Genomic DNA, 20,378 nt, shown 5'->3' on the forward strand with positions numbered 1-20,378 from the left:
TTACCTAAAGAAAAGGAGATTTTATCACATCTGAACATCCTGCTGAACCATTTTTGGGTACTTCATTATCTATTAAGCTTCAATAGAAATTAAATGAGCCAGAGATGACCAAGCTCAGAAGCAATGCTCTACATTTAATTTAGTTTTTTTTGTCATACATTTGTATTTGGAAAGCGATTACATTTGTCTTCCTCATATGTTACCGCACATTGCCTATTCCTATCCACCATCTTTTTAATGGAGACCTGTACTGCGATAATATGTGGGCTGGACACTCCTTTGAAAAATGTCACTTTCTGAGCACTGGATCTGGAACAATATGCAGATTAGGAGCTCTGAGACTGCATGCTTGTTTTGGATCAATAACTCAAAGTAATGAGGCCTGAAACAGCCATGCTAGTAGCATTTTCAGCAATGGCAGACTTCATATTTTTCTCAATACAGGTTTCCTTTAATATTCATTAATTGACTTTCATGCATCAATTAGTTGACAAAATGTGCTGCGTCATCCCTTTATATAAATGTATGCAGCCTTGCTATGACTCAGGACTTTGAAAATGTACAAGCAGCAGGTCTTCATCATTCTTGTTTTTTTTTTAAAATAATTTAATAAAGATGATCATAACTGAACATGTTACATACTGTATCTAAACTACAGAATAACAGAACAGGACGTCAATCAATAACAAAGGTATGACAAAACATGCAAGATTTAGAACCACCTAGAAAAACCACCTTTGCTCTAGCTGTGCCAATGTTCTCCATGTTCTCAATGCTGCTGATACAGTTGTTGGGAACTTTGCTGCAAGCGATACGGATATAGTCCCAGAATCCTCTCTGGCCATCTGTGCTAAACCAGCTGACATGACCTAAGGGCAACAAAAGAAAGGTTAGTTTCATAGGTGTAGGAGACTTAGGCCTTATTCACACATCCCAAAATTGGTGTTCTAACCAGAGGCGGCTGTTCAACCTGTAAAAATCAATGACAGGCTGGAGCCCTATGTGACTGTGAGCAGGTATCTGCACATCTGGCTGTTAAGGACAGAAGTTAGGCCATGGATGCAATCTTTCTGTGTCCACGGCTGGACATCTGTCCTTAATTGCAGATAAGTGCTGGACGTACGGATAGATGCTTACAGCCATGGAGAGCCCCATCCATTTAGTCAGTCATTGAATTGTATAGGCTGAGCAGCCACCGCTGAACGACCACTTGGGATGCTGGATACAAGTATCTGCAGTATACTTGCAGCACCATGGCCAGGGGTGGACTGACCATTTGGAAAGTCAGGCACTGCCCGAGGGCCCAGGGTCAGTAGGGGGCCCCGTGAGATGCCCCTGGTACCTTTTTCATAGGCTTTTTTGAGTTTGGGCAAGGACACAGGGGCCCCATGATCCCCTATTGCCCGGGGGCCCCATGAGTTGTCAGTCCGCCCCTGACCATGGCTCATTTCGCACATCTGAATGAGGCTTTAGGGTCGAAAAGATCTCTATTGCCCACCAGACCGAAATCTGTCCAGAAAAGAGTGCTGGAGCAACTGGTGGATGGTGCCACAGAAAATATGTTGCTAGCATACCTCAATCTTTTTACAATAAAACCATTTATGTCACTTAGCCTAATGAAGAGAAACGTGATGGTTCCAAAGCGTTTTAGGGCATGAACCTACAAAAATAAAAAGTACTCCTAATGTGGCTTCTAGGAGATCTACGGGACAGAACAAAAATAGTGGTGGACTGGAAGGAGATCCATCCCAAGCACCCATGTGAGAACCTTCTAATGGACTGAAGAAACACAATTGGAGAGCCACACTCCAAAACAAGAGCCCAAATATAACGTCTGTTCCAGGATAACAGTCTAATGCTTTTCAGGGATCAGAAAGAGCCTCCATCAAGGTTTGAAATGTTGAGGGAGCTGGGGACTGGACTGAACTGGGAATGAATTAGAGGGAGAATACATGTTATACTGCAAAATTAGTACGCTCCTCAGAATCTGGTTGTTGCAGGGTGTTCTTTGAAGAATTTACTTAGAATTTCTAGGTATGGAATAGCATGGGATTCACTCCAAGTGAGCGCTGAGCCAATTGCCAAGCACCAGTGCAGTCATTTGGAAAAAAAAAAGTCTACAGCCCTGTGTAAGATACGCATTTTAGGACTCCTGGCCTGCATGATTAAAGCATGGGTTCACTTTAAGATGCCAAGAGCAACCAATCACAATCCATCCTGAGCTTACTTGACTACAACAGAGGGGATACTTTTGAGCAGGTACACATTGACCTACAGCATGACTGTACACACCATCAGTAGTACAAACTTTGGCATGAAATCAATGGGACTACTGACATACATTTCTGTAAATTACTGGTTCACAGTCTACAACCTTCATCCAAATACACATCATAGAGATACATGAAAGCTACAGGCGGATGGGAACCTCAAGTCTGAGTCTTTAGAGACAGTCTTAAGTAGTGCTCCTCCTTTGATCCCATCAGTTGGAGGAAGAAATTGACCTCAAGGAACTCTGCAATGTATAGGCCTTGCTGACAACTTCAGAGAGGGGAGATCCTTAGACCAAAGGCTGAAGCAGAGAACGGAGGGTGAACCAGCTCTGATGAAGAGGGTACTGCCCTTGAAACACATAAGCTACGCACCATTCAAGTTTATGGAATGGATTAATACTATGTTTGCAGGTCACTTTTGGGAGTATTTTAGAGTTTTTATTATTTTCCAATAAAATAGTCTTATAACCATACACTAGGCTGTTGTGCACTCTCTTGTCTTTGTATCTGTGTACAGTAGAGATTATACAATCACTTTTACTCTTTAGAATGGAGGTACCGTTTAAATCATCTCCTATAACAACCCGCCTCCCCATGCCTCTCTCACCCTTAAATCGATGACTCAGAATGTGTTCCAAAATTGCAGCAAAATTCACAAACTCTTCTGAGGAATCATCAATAGGCTCCGCTGTGTATTTCTCCAGGAGAGTCTTCACTGAAAACCTAGGAAGGGAATGTGCAGCGGCAATTAATGTGTCAGATGTATAGAATATACAGCTACAAAGTCTAGATCTAGAACACATGACTAATCCAAGGGCTACATATACATTATCATGGATATTTACGTATATAGCATTGACAATTTACACAGTTGTCCATCAAGGCACTTACAATCTAAGGTCACTATCTTGCAACATACAAATATGTATGGACGGGAGACAATTAACCTACCAGATTTTCTTTGGAGTGCGGGAGGACACCCACTTAAGCACAGTAAGAACATGCAAACTGACCGGAATACAAACCAAGGACCCCAGTGCTGCAAGGCAGGGCTGCTAACCACTAAGCCACTGTGCCGCCTGCTATCCACCCTTTTCACTGCCAAAAGACAGCACAGCCATGTCCTGGAGCCCTCGACAGTCTTCATCACAGGTGTCAAACTAGTGGCCCTCCAGCTGTTGCCAAACAAGTCCCATGAGGCATTGCCAGTTACAAGCATGACTCCTAAAAGATAAAGGCATGATGGTACTTGTAGTTTCACAACAGCTGGAGGGCCACCAGTTTGACACCACCTGGTCTACATCATGCTTAAGTAGTACAACTTGGTACAGCAGCTTCCAGAGTCTGTGATTGGACAACTAAATAGAGGTCATACCTGTGCTTTTCACTCCTGTAAGCATGTTTACATGTTAGACTGACAGTATTATTGAAAGCAACACAGCCTAATTAGTGCACGCGTCCTTCATTCCAAATGCTGCATTGGTGGAGATTATAGGAGGCTTTTAAAAAATCCTGCAAAATTGAATGAAGATGGCAGAAGCTGGGCTTAAATAGGTAGATCGGCTATTGTTGGAGTCTAACTAGGCACTAATATAAATGATTTGAGCTGGATATCTGCATTGCCTAATAGGTTATGGTGTAAAGGGGGTAACACAAGCCACTCACAAATGTTGCGTACTGTCCATAACACATGCCTGTTTATAATAAATAGACTGTCACCCTGCCTGCTGAGCCCATCTACAAGTAAAAAGAAAGCACAGGATGTAAAAATTTCAATGGGCCAGTCAAATTATGACTGGGCACTCTAGCTCCAGCTTACCAGCACTCTACAAAACATGGACATCCCCCCCCAAAAAAAAATCTTGAGAATTCCACATATCTACAATCCAATAAAAGCACCAAACGTCCAAAGCTCTTGATAAACTTAGTTCATAGAAAAATATTCAATGCATTTCGGCAGCCAGACTACACCCCTCATGAGGGGAAGTCTGTTTAGTGCTTGAAACGCGTTGGTTTTTTTTTGCTATGAACCAATTTTTTCCTTAAAAATTTTGAAGTCTTGGATGTTTGGTGCTCTCATTGGATGGTTTATGCTGGGCCATCTGACTGGGTGCACTTTGGTAGAATAGCGTACTTACATGCCATCCAATAGATTGGGAGGGAGGCAGTATAACTGGCCTAGGAGGGCAGCAAGTATAAATCTGGCCCTGTATATGAATCTATTGGATTGCCAACATACACTATAAGTAGCCATTTTGGGCAAAGGGGTCAAATTGGTGTAGATTGTTCCTACTGAGCACTACTTTGAAATGTCAAAAGGGAGTTTCAGTGCTGACACAGGTTCCCAATACCCGGCTTGTCAGTGGGATGAGGTTTTTTGGAGTTGGGTCAAGATGTTGAAACCTTTGGATGACATTCATGGATAACGGCCATTTTTAATAGAGCGCTTAGCAATGGCAGTTTACTTATTTTCTCGGAAGGGGTTTCCTTCAAAAGAGTAATTTAACATTTTCCATGTCACTTTTATGACGGGAGTCACTTTGGGTGAGTGACCCATGGAACACAGCTCACTTTGGAGAGGTGGGGAGACCCCTGTCTCAGCTCCCCATATCCCTATTATGTGTAAGTCACCCTGTGCCTGTTAGGGGTACAGGGTGATCTGTCCTAATATTGGGGTGGGGGGTTGATGGCATTAAACCATGTGGTTGCATCCCATTGTTCTACTGTATGTCTTGCTTGGGAGCAAACTATTATGGGATGTATGTGTTTGTGTATTGGCTTGGTGGGGGGTGTTTCCAGCAGCTCTCCCTACTGATGGGACTGTCTGCTGATGTGTTACTAAATGTATATTGCCCCGCCTTGTGTCATTATGCGGGGGGGGGGGGGTTTCCCTTGAATGTATATATCTTGTATCTGTGTTAAAAAAAAGTACTCAATTTCCTGGTTTACTTCAAGACTGCTGTTCTCTAGTCTTGTATGGTCTGCTGTGGTGTCTGTGGTCGGTGTTCGGACGGGGAAGTGGTAGTCTAACGGAAATACCCAAGTGCAGTCGGGGTCCGGTTCCGTTACAACTTTCACACAATACAAAAGTGCCTTCAAAACGGAACTAAAAACTCAAACAAGAATTTCTTCTCCCCAATGCTCCAGCAATCTTAAAGGTCCTGTCATCATCAAGACCGATGCAGGAGCCATAGCCCTACGCTGGACATGAGGATGCCAAGGGACAGCCGTTGGAGCATGGGGGGGGGGAAACAGTCTTCTGGAGGAACCAAGGATCAGGTAAGTAAAAGTTATTTTCACAGTCCCTAGACTAAATGAACCGTTAACTCTTGCAGTGCCCCACCAACCAGATTCTGCCTTTCATTCACCAGAAATATAATAGCTGGACCTACATGCCCCACTTTTTTTTTCTTAATTATACACAAACAATGCTCAATGGTAGGGACACAATAGCTGTGAAACAACAGGATGCTTCTGGTTGAAGGTTAAAATTAGAGCTAAAACCTTGTTTCCATTTTGGATAGAGTAAGGGAGGGTTATATATTCTGTCAAACGTTTTTGCCATCTGTGTCCAATTGGGGAAATTTCCCTCAATTTCCTGTCCCAAAACCAAAACAGGAAGAGAGGAAATCCCTCCAAAGTGAGGCAATTTCTGGTTGTCACCTGAACTAGTGTCCCCATTGGAACATTTCCCGTCTGTTCCTGTCCTAGTGGCAACCCAAAATTTAGATATTTTCTTTTGCTTTAACTCTTGGCAAGAACAGTAAACATGACAAATAGGGGAAAAATTACTAAAACTGGTGCAGCTGTGCATGGTAGCCAATCAGCTTCTAACTTCAGCTTGTTCAATTAAGCTTTGTCAATAAAACCTGAAAGCTGATATGTTTCTATGCAGAGCTGCACCGGATTTTGCATGCTCCCGTTTAATAAATAACCCCCATAGAGAGAGGGACACATACAACAATAAAAGACCTGATCTTTAGACCATGCAATGTCACCACTGGGTCTGCAATTCAGGCAGCTCATGGCTGGTGGGAGGGGCCAACAGTGTGCTGTACATAGCTTTTTGAAAGTCTCATAACACCCTGCCTTGGTACTCCTTTCAATAGCCCTCAGCAGTGGGTGGCTCTTGGGTGATATGCAAATATCAAAATGCCTTGATGGGTGAATGTCAGTCTGGAGGAGTGGGTGTTCCTAAGTAGGCTGGATTTGTATGCAGATCTCCCCAGGTAACACCGAGCCTCCATGATTGAAAGAACTGAAATCCAATGAATGAAAGGGGTAGAACAGTAAGGCTGGGAAGGAGAGGGCTAGTTGATGCTGGACATCCTCCAGCCAGGAAATTAGGAGGGCCCTAACTTTGCTGCAGCATTTCATGCAAACTGTGGGAGGCTCACAGTGTGCAGTGAAATCAGAGTAAATAATTTCAGTACCAGGGAGGAGGTTGTACAACAATGAAGGGAGGCAGGGTTCAATTTGAACGGTTTATGTAATTTATGTAGGCCTTTTCAACAGGACAAAGATACAGTTGAGAAATGCACTAAACCCACAACAACCAACCAATCAAAGATGATTTGAGAGCATTAAGAGCAGTCCTGCGGTGTGACTTTTAAAATTATTCTAGAATTTAGAAATAGTCTATAACACTCATGTGAATTGTAAGGACGTTTGGAACTTAAGCCAAAATAAAATGTATAATAAAGAAGATCCAGATCTACCAGTAGCAGTGTAGAAGCTATAGGCACATCTTGGGAACTCCCCCATGTCCTTTAATACCCTTGGTCTACTTTGATGTACATCACACAGCTATTACTACATCTATTATGGCTGTGATGTCATTTCCTATTCAATCATCACTGGCATTCCTATAGAGTGAAATCCTCCATCCCTATCACAGCTCCCTGGTTGGCCCATCTAGATCATCGCACCTTGGTGTCTGTTAGGCCTCCTCGCCCCTATCAAGTCTCCTTGGTTGGTTCATCTAGATCATTACACCTTGGTGTCTATTAGGCCTCCTCGCCCCTATCAAGGCTCCTTGGTTGGTTCATCTAGATCATTACACCTTGGTGTCTATTAGGCCTCCTCGCCCCTATCAAGGCTCCTTGGTTGGTTCATCTAGATCATCACACCTTGGTGTCTATTAGGCCTCCTCACCCCTATCAAGTCTCCTTGGTTGGTCCATATAGATCATCACACCTTGGTATCTATTAGGCCTTCTCACCCCTATCAAGGCTCCCTGGTTGGTCCATCTAGATTATCACACCTTGGTGTCTATTAGGCCTCCTCACCCCTATCAAGTCTCCTTGGTTGGTTCATCTAGATCATTACACCTTGGTGTCTATTAGGCCTCCTAACCCTTATCAAGGATACTTGGTTGTTCAATCCATGGCATTACATACTGTAACCTCCTCTACCCATGCTCCTCAGTGTCTTTTAGGTCTCCTCCTCCCCTATGAAAGGCTACCTGGTTGTTTCATCCATAGAATTACATACCATTAACCTCTTTTACCCATTCCTTTTTGACATTTAAGTATCCTCCATCCCTATCTTGATTACCTGGTTGGTTCATCCATATCATCACATACTGTTAACCTCTTCTACCCACATTTCTCAGTGTCTTTTAGGTCTCCTCCACCCTTATCAAGGCTACCTGGTTGGTCCATCCATATCATCACATACCGTTAACCTCTTCTACCCACGTTCCTCAGTGTCTTTGAGGTCTTCAAATTACAATAAAAATCTTGGTGTCATCCCCTGCCATCACCCTTTCAGTCCTATTTAGTAATCAGTGCAAAGACTGGTGCTCTACACAGTACAAAGGACCCAGAGCAACCTAATCATGGGTCGGATGCCTAAAAAAATTAATTCAGGCTGCCCTTCTCATCATTGAATATGGCTACAAGTTTTACCGGGACCCAGTTACAGTTATGTATTACCCCAACGAAACTCTACCAACACATTTATTCCATAGGCCATATTAGGTTCTTCTCCAAGGAGAGAGATCTCTCTCTCTTTCCTGTGGAAAATACGATTGCCTTTTTCCCCACTGAATAAGGCTACAAGTTTTACCGGTACTCAATTATGGCTATGTATTACTCCAATGACAATCTACCACCAGTACCCAATTACAGTTGTGCATTACCCCATTTACAATCTATCACTGGTTCCCAATTACAGCTGTGTGTCACCCCATTGACAACTATATTTATCCTAAAGGCCATTATATGTTCCTCTTGAACACAGGGGACCTCTTTCCCATATAAAACCTTATTGTCCTTTCCTCCGCCGAATAAGGCTACAAGTTTTACCGGTAGCCAATTATGGCTATGTATTACTCCAATGATAATCTACCACCGGTACCCAATTGCAGCTGTGTATTACCCTATTTACAGTCTACCACCGGTACCCAATTACAGATGTGTATTACCCCATTGACAACCATCCTCTACATTTATTCCAAAGGCCATTATATGTTCCTCTTGAACACAGGGGACCTCTTTCGCATAGAAAACCTTATTGCCCTTCCCTCCACTGAATAATGCTACAAGTTTTACCGGTAGCCAATTACAGTTGTATTAACCCACTGACAATCTACCACCGGTACCCAATTACAGCTGTGCATTACCCCATTTACAATCTACCACTGGTACCCAATTACAGCTGTGTATCATCCCACTGAAAACCATCCTCTATATTTATTCCAAAGGCCATTATATGTTCCTCTTGAGTGCTAGAGACCTCTTTCCCAGAGAAAACCTTATTGTCCATCTGTGTATTTCTAAAGATTAAACCTTTCAAGCCATCCTTCCCTACAAAGACATACAATCCTCCCCATTTCTCACCTGCAGACAGTGAGCAAATTTTTCCTCTCCACAGCAATGTTCCTTGAAGAAGCCTTCTTAGATGGCAAGCCTAAAGCCATGGCCGACTGGATGAAGCTTGGTTCCATAAAAACTGCTCAAATCCCACAAAGGATTGCCTACCTCCACCAGCAGGCCTGCAGGCTCCTCTCCAGCAGCCAGGACCCCTCCCCACCTCCTCCTGCAGGCCTGTGGCTCCGATAGTCCTCCTATGGGCTATCAGGACGGATGGATGGATAGATGGATGGATGGGAAGGATGGGATATGAGAAGCTGCCGCTCTCCCTGGTGCTGAAGCTGAGACACAGCCAAGTGACGTCACCCAGCCTGTGAAAGAGCATGGAAGGGAATATAGAGGAGGAGGGTGGAAAGGATGGAGGGAGGGGGTGAGACAGCTCAGGTTAGTGATGGAGTCATGTGACAGAACAAACAAAAACCTTACAATGGGCACAAGAATCAAAAGGATGCTACAGGGAATACAAATTATATCTAGACAGCAACAGAGTACAACATGGAATCCCTGCACACACTTCATTGACTCTTCTTCTACCAGACAGTTTTAGCTCAAATGATGAATTATTTATACAGATGCATTTTGTTTCTTGAAACAGCCAGCTTTGATATGTAGATCTCTCTTAATTAAGATTATGTTTTGCATAGATTTCTCCAATTAAAAGTCTAAAATTAAAAATTTCATAAAATAAAACGTAAAACAATTTAATTAAAGGCAATAAGCAAAATGCAGCGAGTCATAGAAAATCAGAGTTCACTCTTCTTGCAGAGAATTTAAATCACAATCAGCTTTATTGGCCAAGTGTGTACAAGGAATTTGTCTTTGGTTGGTTGCCAGGAGATATTGCACTTTACGTGTCTTCATTTTACTTTTTGTTGCCTTATTAAAATTAACCATCATGCAGTTTAAAGTCATGGTTTACAACCATACGGAGACTAATTCTTTGAAAATCTTGCATGCCCCAACAGAAAAAAAATATATACAAATAATATTTTTTTAAATATATATATAATACTTTCTGTTGCCTTATTACATTAACCATCATGCAGTTTAAAGTCATGGTTCACAACCATATGGAGACTAATTCTTCCAAAATCTTGCATGCCCCAACAGGAAAAAAAATATATATACAAATAATATATTTTTTTAATTTTATACAAATATTTTTTTTTAATTTTATACACACACACACACACACACACACACACACACACACACACACACACACGCACGCACGCACACGCACACGCACACACACACACATATATATATATATAGATATGTATTGAAATTCTGAAAGTTTCTGGATGGGGGATGAGATTTCTGGAGGAAGATGGGGACGTCTCTGAAGAGGGATGGGGGTCTTGCATGGTCAGTGTGAGAGTGGAGGCTGCTGTGGGTCTGGAGGCTCTGAAGCATGCAAGGGGATGCTATGGGAGATTGGTGGGCTCTGTGGAGGCTGGGAGCTGTGGGACTCTATGGGAGATAGGGTGGTACTATGGAGCTGGAAGGCACTGTGGGAGCTTAGGAGATCTACAGCAGGCTGGAGGCCTGGGAGGATGGAGGTAGTAGCCTGTCAATGAGTTATGGCCACTACCGGGACAGGGTTGTTCAGTGCCCAGGGCAAGATTCTAGAATTGTTCCCCCCTCCCCCACTGTTAGTACATGCCATAGAATGGGTGTACCACCCTGTGTCTGTTCTTTGCTCGCTTGCTTTTCTACACCTGGGGCAGCTGGCATCCCTTGTCCCGGCCCTGGTCATGGCACAGTTTAGAGAATATGAATTGAGTTATAAAAGAAAGCGTATATGAAACATAGGACATGTATAAATGAAAGTATATGCTCATAAAATTTTTTTTTTTGGGGGTCATGGGATTTATCAGGAGCCCAGCAGAAAGACACCTCCTCCCCTCCCAGTCTTCCACGCTACTCTGTGTTATCCAGAGTCATAGCAAGGAGTTTGAAAGTCCATTGGACATACTGGAGATGGAAAAGTTGCTTGAAATTTTGCATGTGGCTACATTGTGTAAGAGGTTGTTTATATGAGTGGCACTCTACTGCCCCTCTGAAACGTGATTCATGGTGGATTGCTTTTCAGAAGGTGGTAGGGCAGTGGCTGCCAGGCATTCAGTAGGGAATACTACCAGTTTATTTTTTTCTCCAGCCAAAGGGGAATTTTCTATTGAAATACAGTGACCCCCCCCCCCCCCCCACTTGAATGAGTTGCATCTGACGGAAATACTGCAATGGTGTGTACCAATATGGCCGCCAGCCATATTAACGTGTAGCTTGGCAGTCTGCTTACATCGTTCTTTGATAAAGCAACACTTTATCAAAAGTAATTTAGTTTATGTTTACATTTACTTTAAGGGCTGTATTTAACAAAAAAAAAAATGCTGCAGAGCTATTCACCTTGGAAAACTGCATGCATATGTGTTCTGTGCGAACAGTAGCAGAATTGAATGCCATTTCCTCTCCGGGTCGGGGGCTCTTCACTCATTGGAATCAGAAACAAAACACACACACAATATATCTATCTATCTATCATCTAGTGGCCTTAATGCAAAGAAGAAAATAATATATATATTATAATAAGAAAATAAAAATTATATATATATATATATATATATATATATATATATATATATATATATATATATATATATATATAGTTAAGGCCACTAGATGGAGCTATTTCCTATGATCATTAGCGCCATCTAGTGGTGATCATGTGATATTTTCACTCTGTTCTTAAGAGGAACATTCAACCTGGAGTGAAAATAGCCTTGTAGCATTCGATTGTGCCCCCATTCACACAGAGTAAATGACATGCAATTCCCAGGATAAATAGCTCTGCAATTTTTTTTTTTTTATAAGTACACCCCAAAATGCAAGCATTTACCTATAGCCTGTCACCCATACCAACCAAGTGAGCTTACGACTATTAGGGTTATTTCTGATTGGTTGCTTTTGTAATTTAAATTTATTTGTATTACATTAAAAAGCACCACTGTACAAGATGCCCAACAAAAATGTGAGAGGCATGTATTACAATTTCTGATAATATGTCTGCGTGGAAGAATTTGGAGAGGGAACACCCAGCACTGAACAAGCTGTTTTACTCTGATAATATCGGAGGCACAAAGTTTCCAGCATCCAATCAGAATGTCTGGACAGGATTCAAATGAGTCAAATCACATGGTATATCTGAGTATAAGGTACAAAAAAAAAAAAAAAGTCAAAGAAAAAAATAGAAAGATCTGTAAAGCAGAGTGTACAAAACTCTCCATTTCTGGCATTGTTATAGCTGCTGTACATTTGGGAATACATTAAATCTTTGATATTTTTGCTAGGAGGGCCAACTCTGGTCTTTTATTTTTTTTTGGACACTGTTGAAGGATTTTTAGTGCCATCTGGGACTCAGTTGAGAGAGTTCACATCACTTCCTGTCCCGGTGACAACAGTTTCACCATACAGAAAGGGAGGGTAAATCTTTCAACAGCAGAGCAAAGTAAAAAAATAAAAATTTTTTTTTTTTTGTTTCAGTAGAGGAAGTTTAGAACTTCTTTGTGGTTGCCAGGGTCAAGGTCGTAAATTTTCCCTCGCTTCTTGGCTGGTAAAAGGCAAAGCTTTAGATAGCAGTAAAACCCAACAGAGGTTCTAATCCTCACCACCGATCCAGAACTAGAGGAGAACGTTTTTGCGCCCAGCCCCGGCATCCCTTTAACTAGGTTATTACACCCAGAAAGGACTGCTGGATCAGGTGACCACTGATTGGCTTTCACAGTGGTCCCGTGATTGGGAGCCGGTCCCACAGACTCCTGATCATTACTGGAGACCAGAAGCCATCTATGACTTTTTCTTTTTTTTTGCCCCTTTTAGATAAAACAGTTTTCTCCTGTGTTCTTTCATTGTTGCATCTCGGTGCTGCTGATCTCCTGCCGCCTCTTTGCAACCACCTCCTGCAGACACGACATCCTGGGAGAGCAGCTTATACAGTGATGAGCAATTGTATGGCTTCCATAGATGTAGGATAAGGGGGGGTTACTGAGGATTGCATTCTTCATACAGAACAAGAAAACTGGTAGTAGTAGGAAATCTCAGGGAGATTTGTACATCATGCAGGGTGAGAAGGGTAAAAAAAAAAAAAAAAAAAAAAAAAAAATCAACAACAAAAAAACAAAACAAAACAACAAAACAACAAAAAAAAAACCAGTGCAACGCGATGAATTTTGGGTGAGTTGACTTGGCTGCTCCTGCCTATAGCTGCAAGGCATTCCTCAGGGTCATATGGTCAAATTGTGGCCCCAGGGCCACATCTGGCCCTTGATGTCTCCACTGCCAGCATGCCTCTCTGAGCCACCCGTTTTTACAACCGCTAGGAATAAGTATGACCAAATTTCATACTTATTCCTAGCCCCAGGCATTTTTTTCTATAAGTTTTGCAATTTAAAGATCTTCCAAGATTTAAAATTAAATATTGAGCAAAATTACATTTGGGCCTCCTTAATAGTCTCCATATCTGGCCCCTTGAGAAAATTAATTGCCCATCTCTGCTCAGGGTGGTTTTCCTGATGGTAACAATGGACCTTGTTTTTGCAATGATCTTTGGCACAGCCAGTTATAGTCTCCATTGAAAGCCAATGCGACAGGGTGACAACGTAAGAGAAAAACTGAGACACAGTTTAGAGTGTTGTCATCCTTTAACAGAAGTACCTGAACAAGGATCCGCATGCCAGACAGTAAAAAGCTGCAGATTAAGAGGCCTCTATGTTGGACTATATGCCCATACACATATAGGCGAGTGCAGGAGTATTAGAAGAGGACAGGGGCGGACTGACCATTTGGAAACTCAGGCACTGCCCAAGGGCCCGGGGTCAGTAGGGGGCCCCATGAGATGCCCCTGGTACCTTTTTCATAGGCTTTTTTGAGTTTGGGCAAGGACATAGGGGCCCCATGATCCCCTATTGCCCGGGGACCCCATGAGTTGTCAGTCCGCCCCTGGAAGAGGAGCATTTAAAAGCTGAAAAAAAAAAAAATCACTAGCTTGTTCAGAAGAGGAGCATTTGAGCAGAAAAAAAAAATGCTTGACATGACTAAACTGGCCTAAACACTAGGAGCGCTTAGCTCTTGAGTGTTTATTCATTTCAATGGCCAGAAAAAAATGTATCCATACATCGCTGGGCTTCAAGTGGCCATGGTTTGTTTTTTTTGTTAGGCTTTTTTGTAAAAGCAATCCAAGTGGCTAATTAGCTGCTGGATTGCTATTACAAGCAGCAGGAGGGGGCGTTTCCCCCCCCCCCCACCTTCTGGGGCTCTCTCTCAGGCTCTACCGTCCCACTGGGAGACCCAAATGACCAGCCGGTGCTTCTGCCAGTATTCAGAGACAGGAATGGCTCTGATCACCTCTATGGTATGGGAAACCAGAAACCATTAAATCACTTCCAGTGTCCCCGGATGTAAACAGCTCCATTTTTAAATTGGGAAAGCATCTGATCACATTGATTGTGGTATGATTGGGTGCTTTTAAAAAGGCAGAAAAGACATGCTATGCAGAGCCATACAAAGCAGCATGCTGGTACTGACAGGGGAGAGATCTGTATTGTTTACATACAGACCTCTCCCCCGTCAGTGTTCCTCAACGATCGCCAGGTGCCGGTGGGGAATCTCCAGGCAGGACCTGGTGATCGACAGCTGTAGCCTCCAATGGCCGTGTGGGTAGGGCGGCGCGCGTTCCCTACCTGGAAATACAAAATCACGTATATATAGAACTACTGCTACTGCAGGGCAGTCGGGAAGTGGTTAAACCACACACACACACGTAGGCCTGTGAAAATGGAGCTGCCTAGGCCCCGGTCTATATAACAACATTACCACAAAGTGAGGCCTGAACATGGGATTGTTTACTACATGTGTGCAGTAGCCTAAAGTAACCAATCAGGAGTCACGTGTAAACGAGCTGCCTAGGCCCCGGCCTATATACCAATTTTACCACAAAGTAAGGCCTGAACATTGGTTACTTTGGGCTACTGCACACATGTAGTAAACAATCCAATCAGGAGTCATGTGTAAACGAGCTGCCTAGGCCCCGGCCTATATAACAACATTACCACAAAGTGAGGCCTGAACACGGGATTGTTTACTACATGTGTGCAGTAGCCCAAAGTAACCAATCAGGAGTCAGCTTGAGCAGTGCAGAGTTGGCCGAGTCATGAAAAACGATTTCCAACTGGCTGTTTTGGACCGGAGCCCTCATTTTAATAGAACCATTAATGGTGTTCAGTTTTTAGCTGGATGATGACAGGCCTGTGAGGAGGGGCACAGCGCTGAGGAGGCAGAAAGAGCTTAGTCACTTCTCGCGGCTCCGGATTCCCAGCTGCCAATATATCAGCAGCCGACAGACACACGCAGCCAGCTGAAATAGCATCACATAGAGAGAAGAAGGCGGCTCTTCCACAGGGTCAATATGATGATAGGCCTCTACAGTCAGCACCGTGCTGGGCAATGCACGGGACAATGGGGGAAGGAATCCAATTAGCAATGGGTATGATAGTAATAATCGCCTTTGATCTCCTTCCTGTGATAAGCCAGGAAGATCGATGAGACCAGAGAAAATCCTTCCCACAAAAACCTCAATTACCCCACTGTCCCCAAGATAAGTCAGTGCCAGGGGCCACTGTCTCTTCTCCCCTTGTCATGCGCCTAAAGCACAGGTGTCAAACTGGCGGCCCTCCAGCTGTTGCCAAACTACAAGTCCCATGAGGCATTGCAAGAATGACAGTTACAAGCATGACTCCCAAAAGGTAGAAGAATGATGGGACTTGAAGTTTCACAACAGCTGGAGGGCAGCCAGTTTGACATCCCTGGCCTAAAGCATATCTAAACCCAAAAACAAAAAATGTAATGAAACCCCCAGAGGAGTCGCTGAGTGTTGGGTCCCCCTAAGCTCTGCATGGCCAGGGAACACGCATTTTCCACACTGGAGTCAGTCCTTGAGCTTGGGTTTTTGATTTTATTAAGGGGTTAAGAGCTTGGATAGGCTCTAAGGGTCTACGGGATGCCTGAGGTACTGTACAACTTGACGACAACATCTTGGCAACTATCTACAAAATGTGGATAGCAGCAGTCTCTTCTTAGAGTGAGCACTTAAAGGCTCTTTGGTGTATCCCCTCAGACCCCAGATTATTCCTCCTCTTCACCCAGCTGCCTGAGGGTATCCCTGGGCAAAGGGACCCAGAAGCCGCCAATTTAGCACAAGCAGTCCTGGATGAGAAACTAGTTGGGTCTTTCACCTGACCACCCTCTCCACCTATCTGGCTCAGGGGACGTAAGAGTACTCATGCTGTCCTTTCCAATTAGCTTAGCGAGTTGGTGGGTGACTTCAGGCCATTCTCTGGGCTGGCTCTATTCCTGCTGCTCAGGATGTCCTCCCAAGGAGACAGTGGCACAATGGAGGTCCTCTTTTCCAGCAAGTTGCCTAAAGTTAGATCCTCCCAGGCTCAACACTCCATCTTCTATCCGATACTGCACACTGCTCACCAGGCTCTGCCACATTTGAGGGTTGTCCTGATCACCAAGCCAAGCCTCCTGCCAGGAGATTGCCCTGGGTCCCACAAACATACAGATCTGGGCCTCCTACATCCCTCCTCCAGACAGCTGTCAGGTTTCTGGAGAGGTGGGAGTTCTCCAGAAGTCCTGACCTGTTAAAGCCTCCTAGCTTGTCCTGAGGTAACCTCACTACTTGACACCTAGTCTGACTCATCCCCAGGCCTTAGCCTCTATCCAACAAAAACTATGGACTAACCTGGAGGGCATTACATCAATGTATTGCAGATTACCAGTCCCTAGATGAGGTGGCTCCATTCATTTTATTTTTTAAGCTTTTCTACAGGCATTTCACCTGGTGATCCTGCCAATAACGCGCTTCCTATCCTAGAGTGACAGCGCTCCCTGCACTGCATTTATAGAGAAGCAGCAGCATTATAACTAGAGATGAGCGAATTATTCAAAAATTAGATTCGGCTGATTCGCCGAATTTGCGGGAGAAATTCGATTCGATGCAAATTTATTTGCCGCAAATTTAACTTATTTAAAGGGTTTCTAGGCTTCAGAGAGCCTTTATATTAGTGCAGAACACTGTACCTTTAATTTAAATGCCCTTGGAGTCTGCTGGGGAAGAGAAATAATACTGTCAGTCAGTATGACATGCAGATGAGTGCCGTCGATCTTAGAATCACCGCACACTTCACTCATTTGGGCAGTCACGGGGCACGACGACGAAGAAGAATGAAAAGAAGAATGAAAAGAAGAATGAAAAGAAGAATGAAAAGAAGAAGAAGAATGAGAAGAATGAAAAGAAGAAGAATGAAAAGAAGAAGAATGAAAAGAAGAAGGAGAAGAATGAAAAGAAGAAGAAGAAGAAGAATGAAAAGAAGAAGAAGAAGAAGAATGAAAAGAAGAAGAAGAAGAAGAATGAAAAGAAGAAGAATGAAAAGAAGAAGAAGAATGAAAAGAATGAAAAGAAGAAGAAGAATGAAAAGAAGAATGAAAAGAAGAAGAAGAAGAAGAATGAAAAGAAGAAGAAGAAGAATGAAAAGAAGAAGAAGAAGAAGAATGAAAAGAAGAAGAAGAAGAATGAAAAGAAGAAGAAGAAGAATGAAAAGAAGAAGAAGAAGAAGAATGAAAAGAAGAAGAATGAAAAGAATGAAAAGAAGAAGAAGAATGAAAAGAATGAAAAGAAGAAGAATGAAAAGAAGAAGAAGACTGAAAAGAAGAAGAATGAAAAGAAGAAGAATGAAAAGAAGAAGAATGAAAAGAAGAAGAATGAAAAGAAGAATGAAAAGAAGAAGAATGAAAAGAAGAAGAATGAAAAGAAGAAGAATGAAAAGAATGAAAAGAAGAATGAAAAGAATGAAAAGAAGAAGGAGAAGAATGAAAAGAAGAAGGAGAAGAATGAAAAGAAGAAGAAGAAGAAGAATGAAAAGAAGAAGAAGAAGAAGAATGAAAAGAAGAAGAATGAAAAGAAGAAGAATGAAAAGAATGAAAAGAAGAATGAAAAGAATGAAAAGAAGAAGAAGAATGAAAAGAAGAAGAATGAAAAGAAGAATGAAAAGAAGAATGAAAAGAAGAAGAATGAAAAGAAGAAGAAGAAGAAGAAGAAGAATGAAAAGAAGAAGAATGAAAAGAAGAAGAATGAAAAGAAGAATGAAAAGAAGAAGAATGAAAAGAAGAAGAATGAAAAGAAGAAGAATGAAAAGAAGAAGAATGAAAAGAAGAAGAATGAAAAGAAGAAGAATGAAAAGAAGAAGAATGAAAAGAAGAAGAATGAAAAGAAGAAGAATGAAAAGAATGAAAAGAAGAAGGAGAAGAATGAAAAGAAGAAGGAGAAGAATGAAAAGAAGAAGAATGAAAAGAATGAAAAGAAGAAGAAGAATGAAAAGAATGAAAAGAAGAAGAAGAATGAAAAGAATGAAAAGAAGAAGAAGAATGAAAAGAAGAAGAATGAAAAGAAGAAGAATGAAAAGAAGAAGAATGAAAAGAAGAAGAATGAAAAGAAGAAGAAGAAGAAGAAGAATGAAAAGAAGAAGAAGAAGAAGAAGAATGAAAAGAAGAAGAAGAAGAAGAATGAAAAGAAGAAGAAGAAGAATGAAAAGAAGAAGAAGAAGAATGAAAAGAAGAAGAAGAAGAATGAAAAGAAGAAGAATGAAAAGAATGAAAAGAAGAAGAAGAATGAAAAGAAGAAGAAGAATGAAAAGAAGAAGAAGAATGAAAAGAAGAAGAATGAAAAGAAGAAGAATGAAAAGAAGAAGAATGAAAAGAATGAAAAGAATGAAAAGAAGAAGGAGAAGAATGAAAAGAAGAAGAAGAAGAAGAATGAAAAGAAGAAGAAGAAGAAGAATGAAAAGAAGAATGAAAAGAAGAAGAATGAAAAGAATGAAAAGAAGAAGAAGAATGAAAAGAAGAAGAATGAAAAGAAGAAGAATGAAAAGAAGAAGAATGAAAAGAAGAAGAATGAAAAGAAGAAGAATGAAAATAAGAATGAAAAGAAGAAGAAGAATGAAAATAAGAATGAAAAGAAGAAGAAGAAGAAGAATGAAAAGAAGAAGAAGAAGAATGAAAAGAAGAAGAAGAAGAATGAAAAGAAGAAGAAGAAGAAGAAGAGAAGAAGAAGAATGAAAAGAAGAAGAAGAAGAAGAATGAAAAGAAGAAGAAGAATGAAAAGAAGAAGAAGAAGAATGAGAAGAAGAATGAAAAGAAGAATGAAAAGAAGAATGAGAAGAAGAATGAGAAGAAGAATGAGAAGAAGAATGAGAAGAAGAATGAGAAGAATGAAAAGAAGAATGAAAAGAAGAAGAAGAATGAAAAGAAGAAGAATGAAAAGAGGAAGAAGAAGAAGAATGAAAAGAAGAAGAAGAAGAATGAAAAGAAGAATGAGAAGAATGAAAAGAAGAATGAAAAGAAGAATGAAAAGAAGAAGAATGAAAAGAAGAAGAATGAAAAGAAGAAGAATGAAAAGAAGAAGAATGAAAAGAAGAAGAATGAAAAGAAGAAGAATGAAAAGAAGAAGAATGAAAAGAATGAAAAGAAGAAGAAGAATGAAAAGAAGAAGAATGAAAAGAAGAAGAATGAAAAGAAGAAGAATGAAAAGAATGAAAAGAAGAAGAAGAATGAAAAGAAGAAGAATGAAAAGAAGAAGAAGAATGAAAAGAAGAAGAAGAATGAAAAGAAGAAGAATGAAAAGAATGAAAAGAAGAAGAAGAATGAAAAGAAGAAGAAGAAGAATGAAAAGAAGAAGAAGAAGAATGAAAAGAAGAAGAAGAAGAATGAAAAGAAGAAGAAGAAGAATGAAAAGAAGAATGAGAAGAAGAATGAAAAGAAGAATGAGAAGAAGAATGAAAAGAAGAATGAGAAGAAGAATGAAAAGAAGAATGAGAAGAAGAATGAAAAGAAGAATGAGAAGAAGAATGAAAAGAAGAATGAGAAGAAGAATGAAAAGAAGAATGAGAAGAAGAATGAAAAGAAGAATGAAAAGAAGAATGAGAAGAAGAATGAGAAGAAGAATGAAAAGAAGAATGAGAAGAAGAATGAGAAGAAGAATGAGAAGAAGAATGAGAAGAAGAATGAAAAGAATGAAAAGAAGAAGAAGAATGAAAGAAGAATGAAAAGAAGAAGAAGAATGAAAAGAAGAAGAAGAATGAAAGAAGAATGAAAAGAATAAGAAGAATGAAAAGAA

General features: G+C 41.3%; 1 protein-coding gene across 2 annotated transcripts in view; it reads right to left on the reverse strand.

Annotated features, from left to right (window-relative positions):
- The window catches only part of RUNDC3A (RUN domain containing 3A), a 28,199-nt gene extending 18,690 nt beyond the window's left edge, over nucleotides 1-9,509 (reverse strand). Inside the window, exons 1-3 of one of the 2 annotated variants that reach the window (XM_089674512.1) lie at nucleotides 9,116-9,509; nucleotides 2,881-2,996; nucleotides 736-869 (exon numbers count right to left, since the gene is read on the reverse strand). In XM_089674512.1, coding sequence (XP_089530638.1) covers nucleotides 736-869; nucleotides 2,881-2,996; nucleotides 9,116-9,222 — 357 coding nt within the window. In that variant the 5' untranslated portion in view covers nucleotides 9,223-9,509. The remainder of the gene's footprint in view (nucleotides 1-735; nucleotides 870-2,880; nucleotides 2,997-9,115) is intronic. The other variant, XM_089674511.1, reaches the window with a different exon arrangement.
- Nucleotides 9,510-20,378: the final 10,869 nt, after the last annotated feature.

Source organism: Staurois parvus, unplaced genomic scaffold (assembly GCF_062004578.1).
Source record: "Staurois parvus isolate SC_StPar_1 unplaced genomic scaffold, SC_StPar_1.0 ptg000151l, whole genome shotgun sequence".
NCBI classification, from domain to species: domain Eukaryota; kingdom Metazoa; phylum Chordata; class Amphibia; order Anura; family Ranidae; genus Staurois; species Staurois parvus.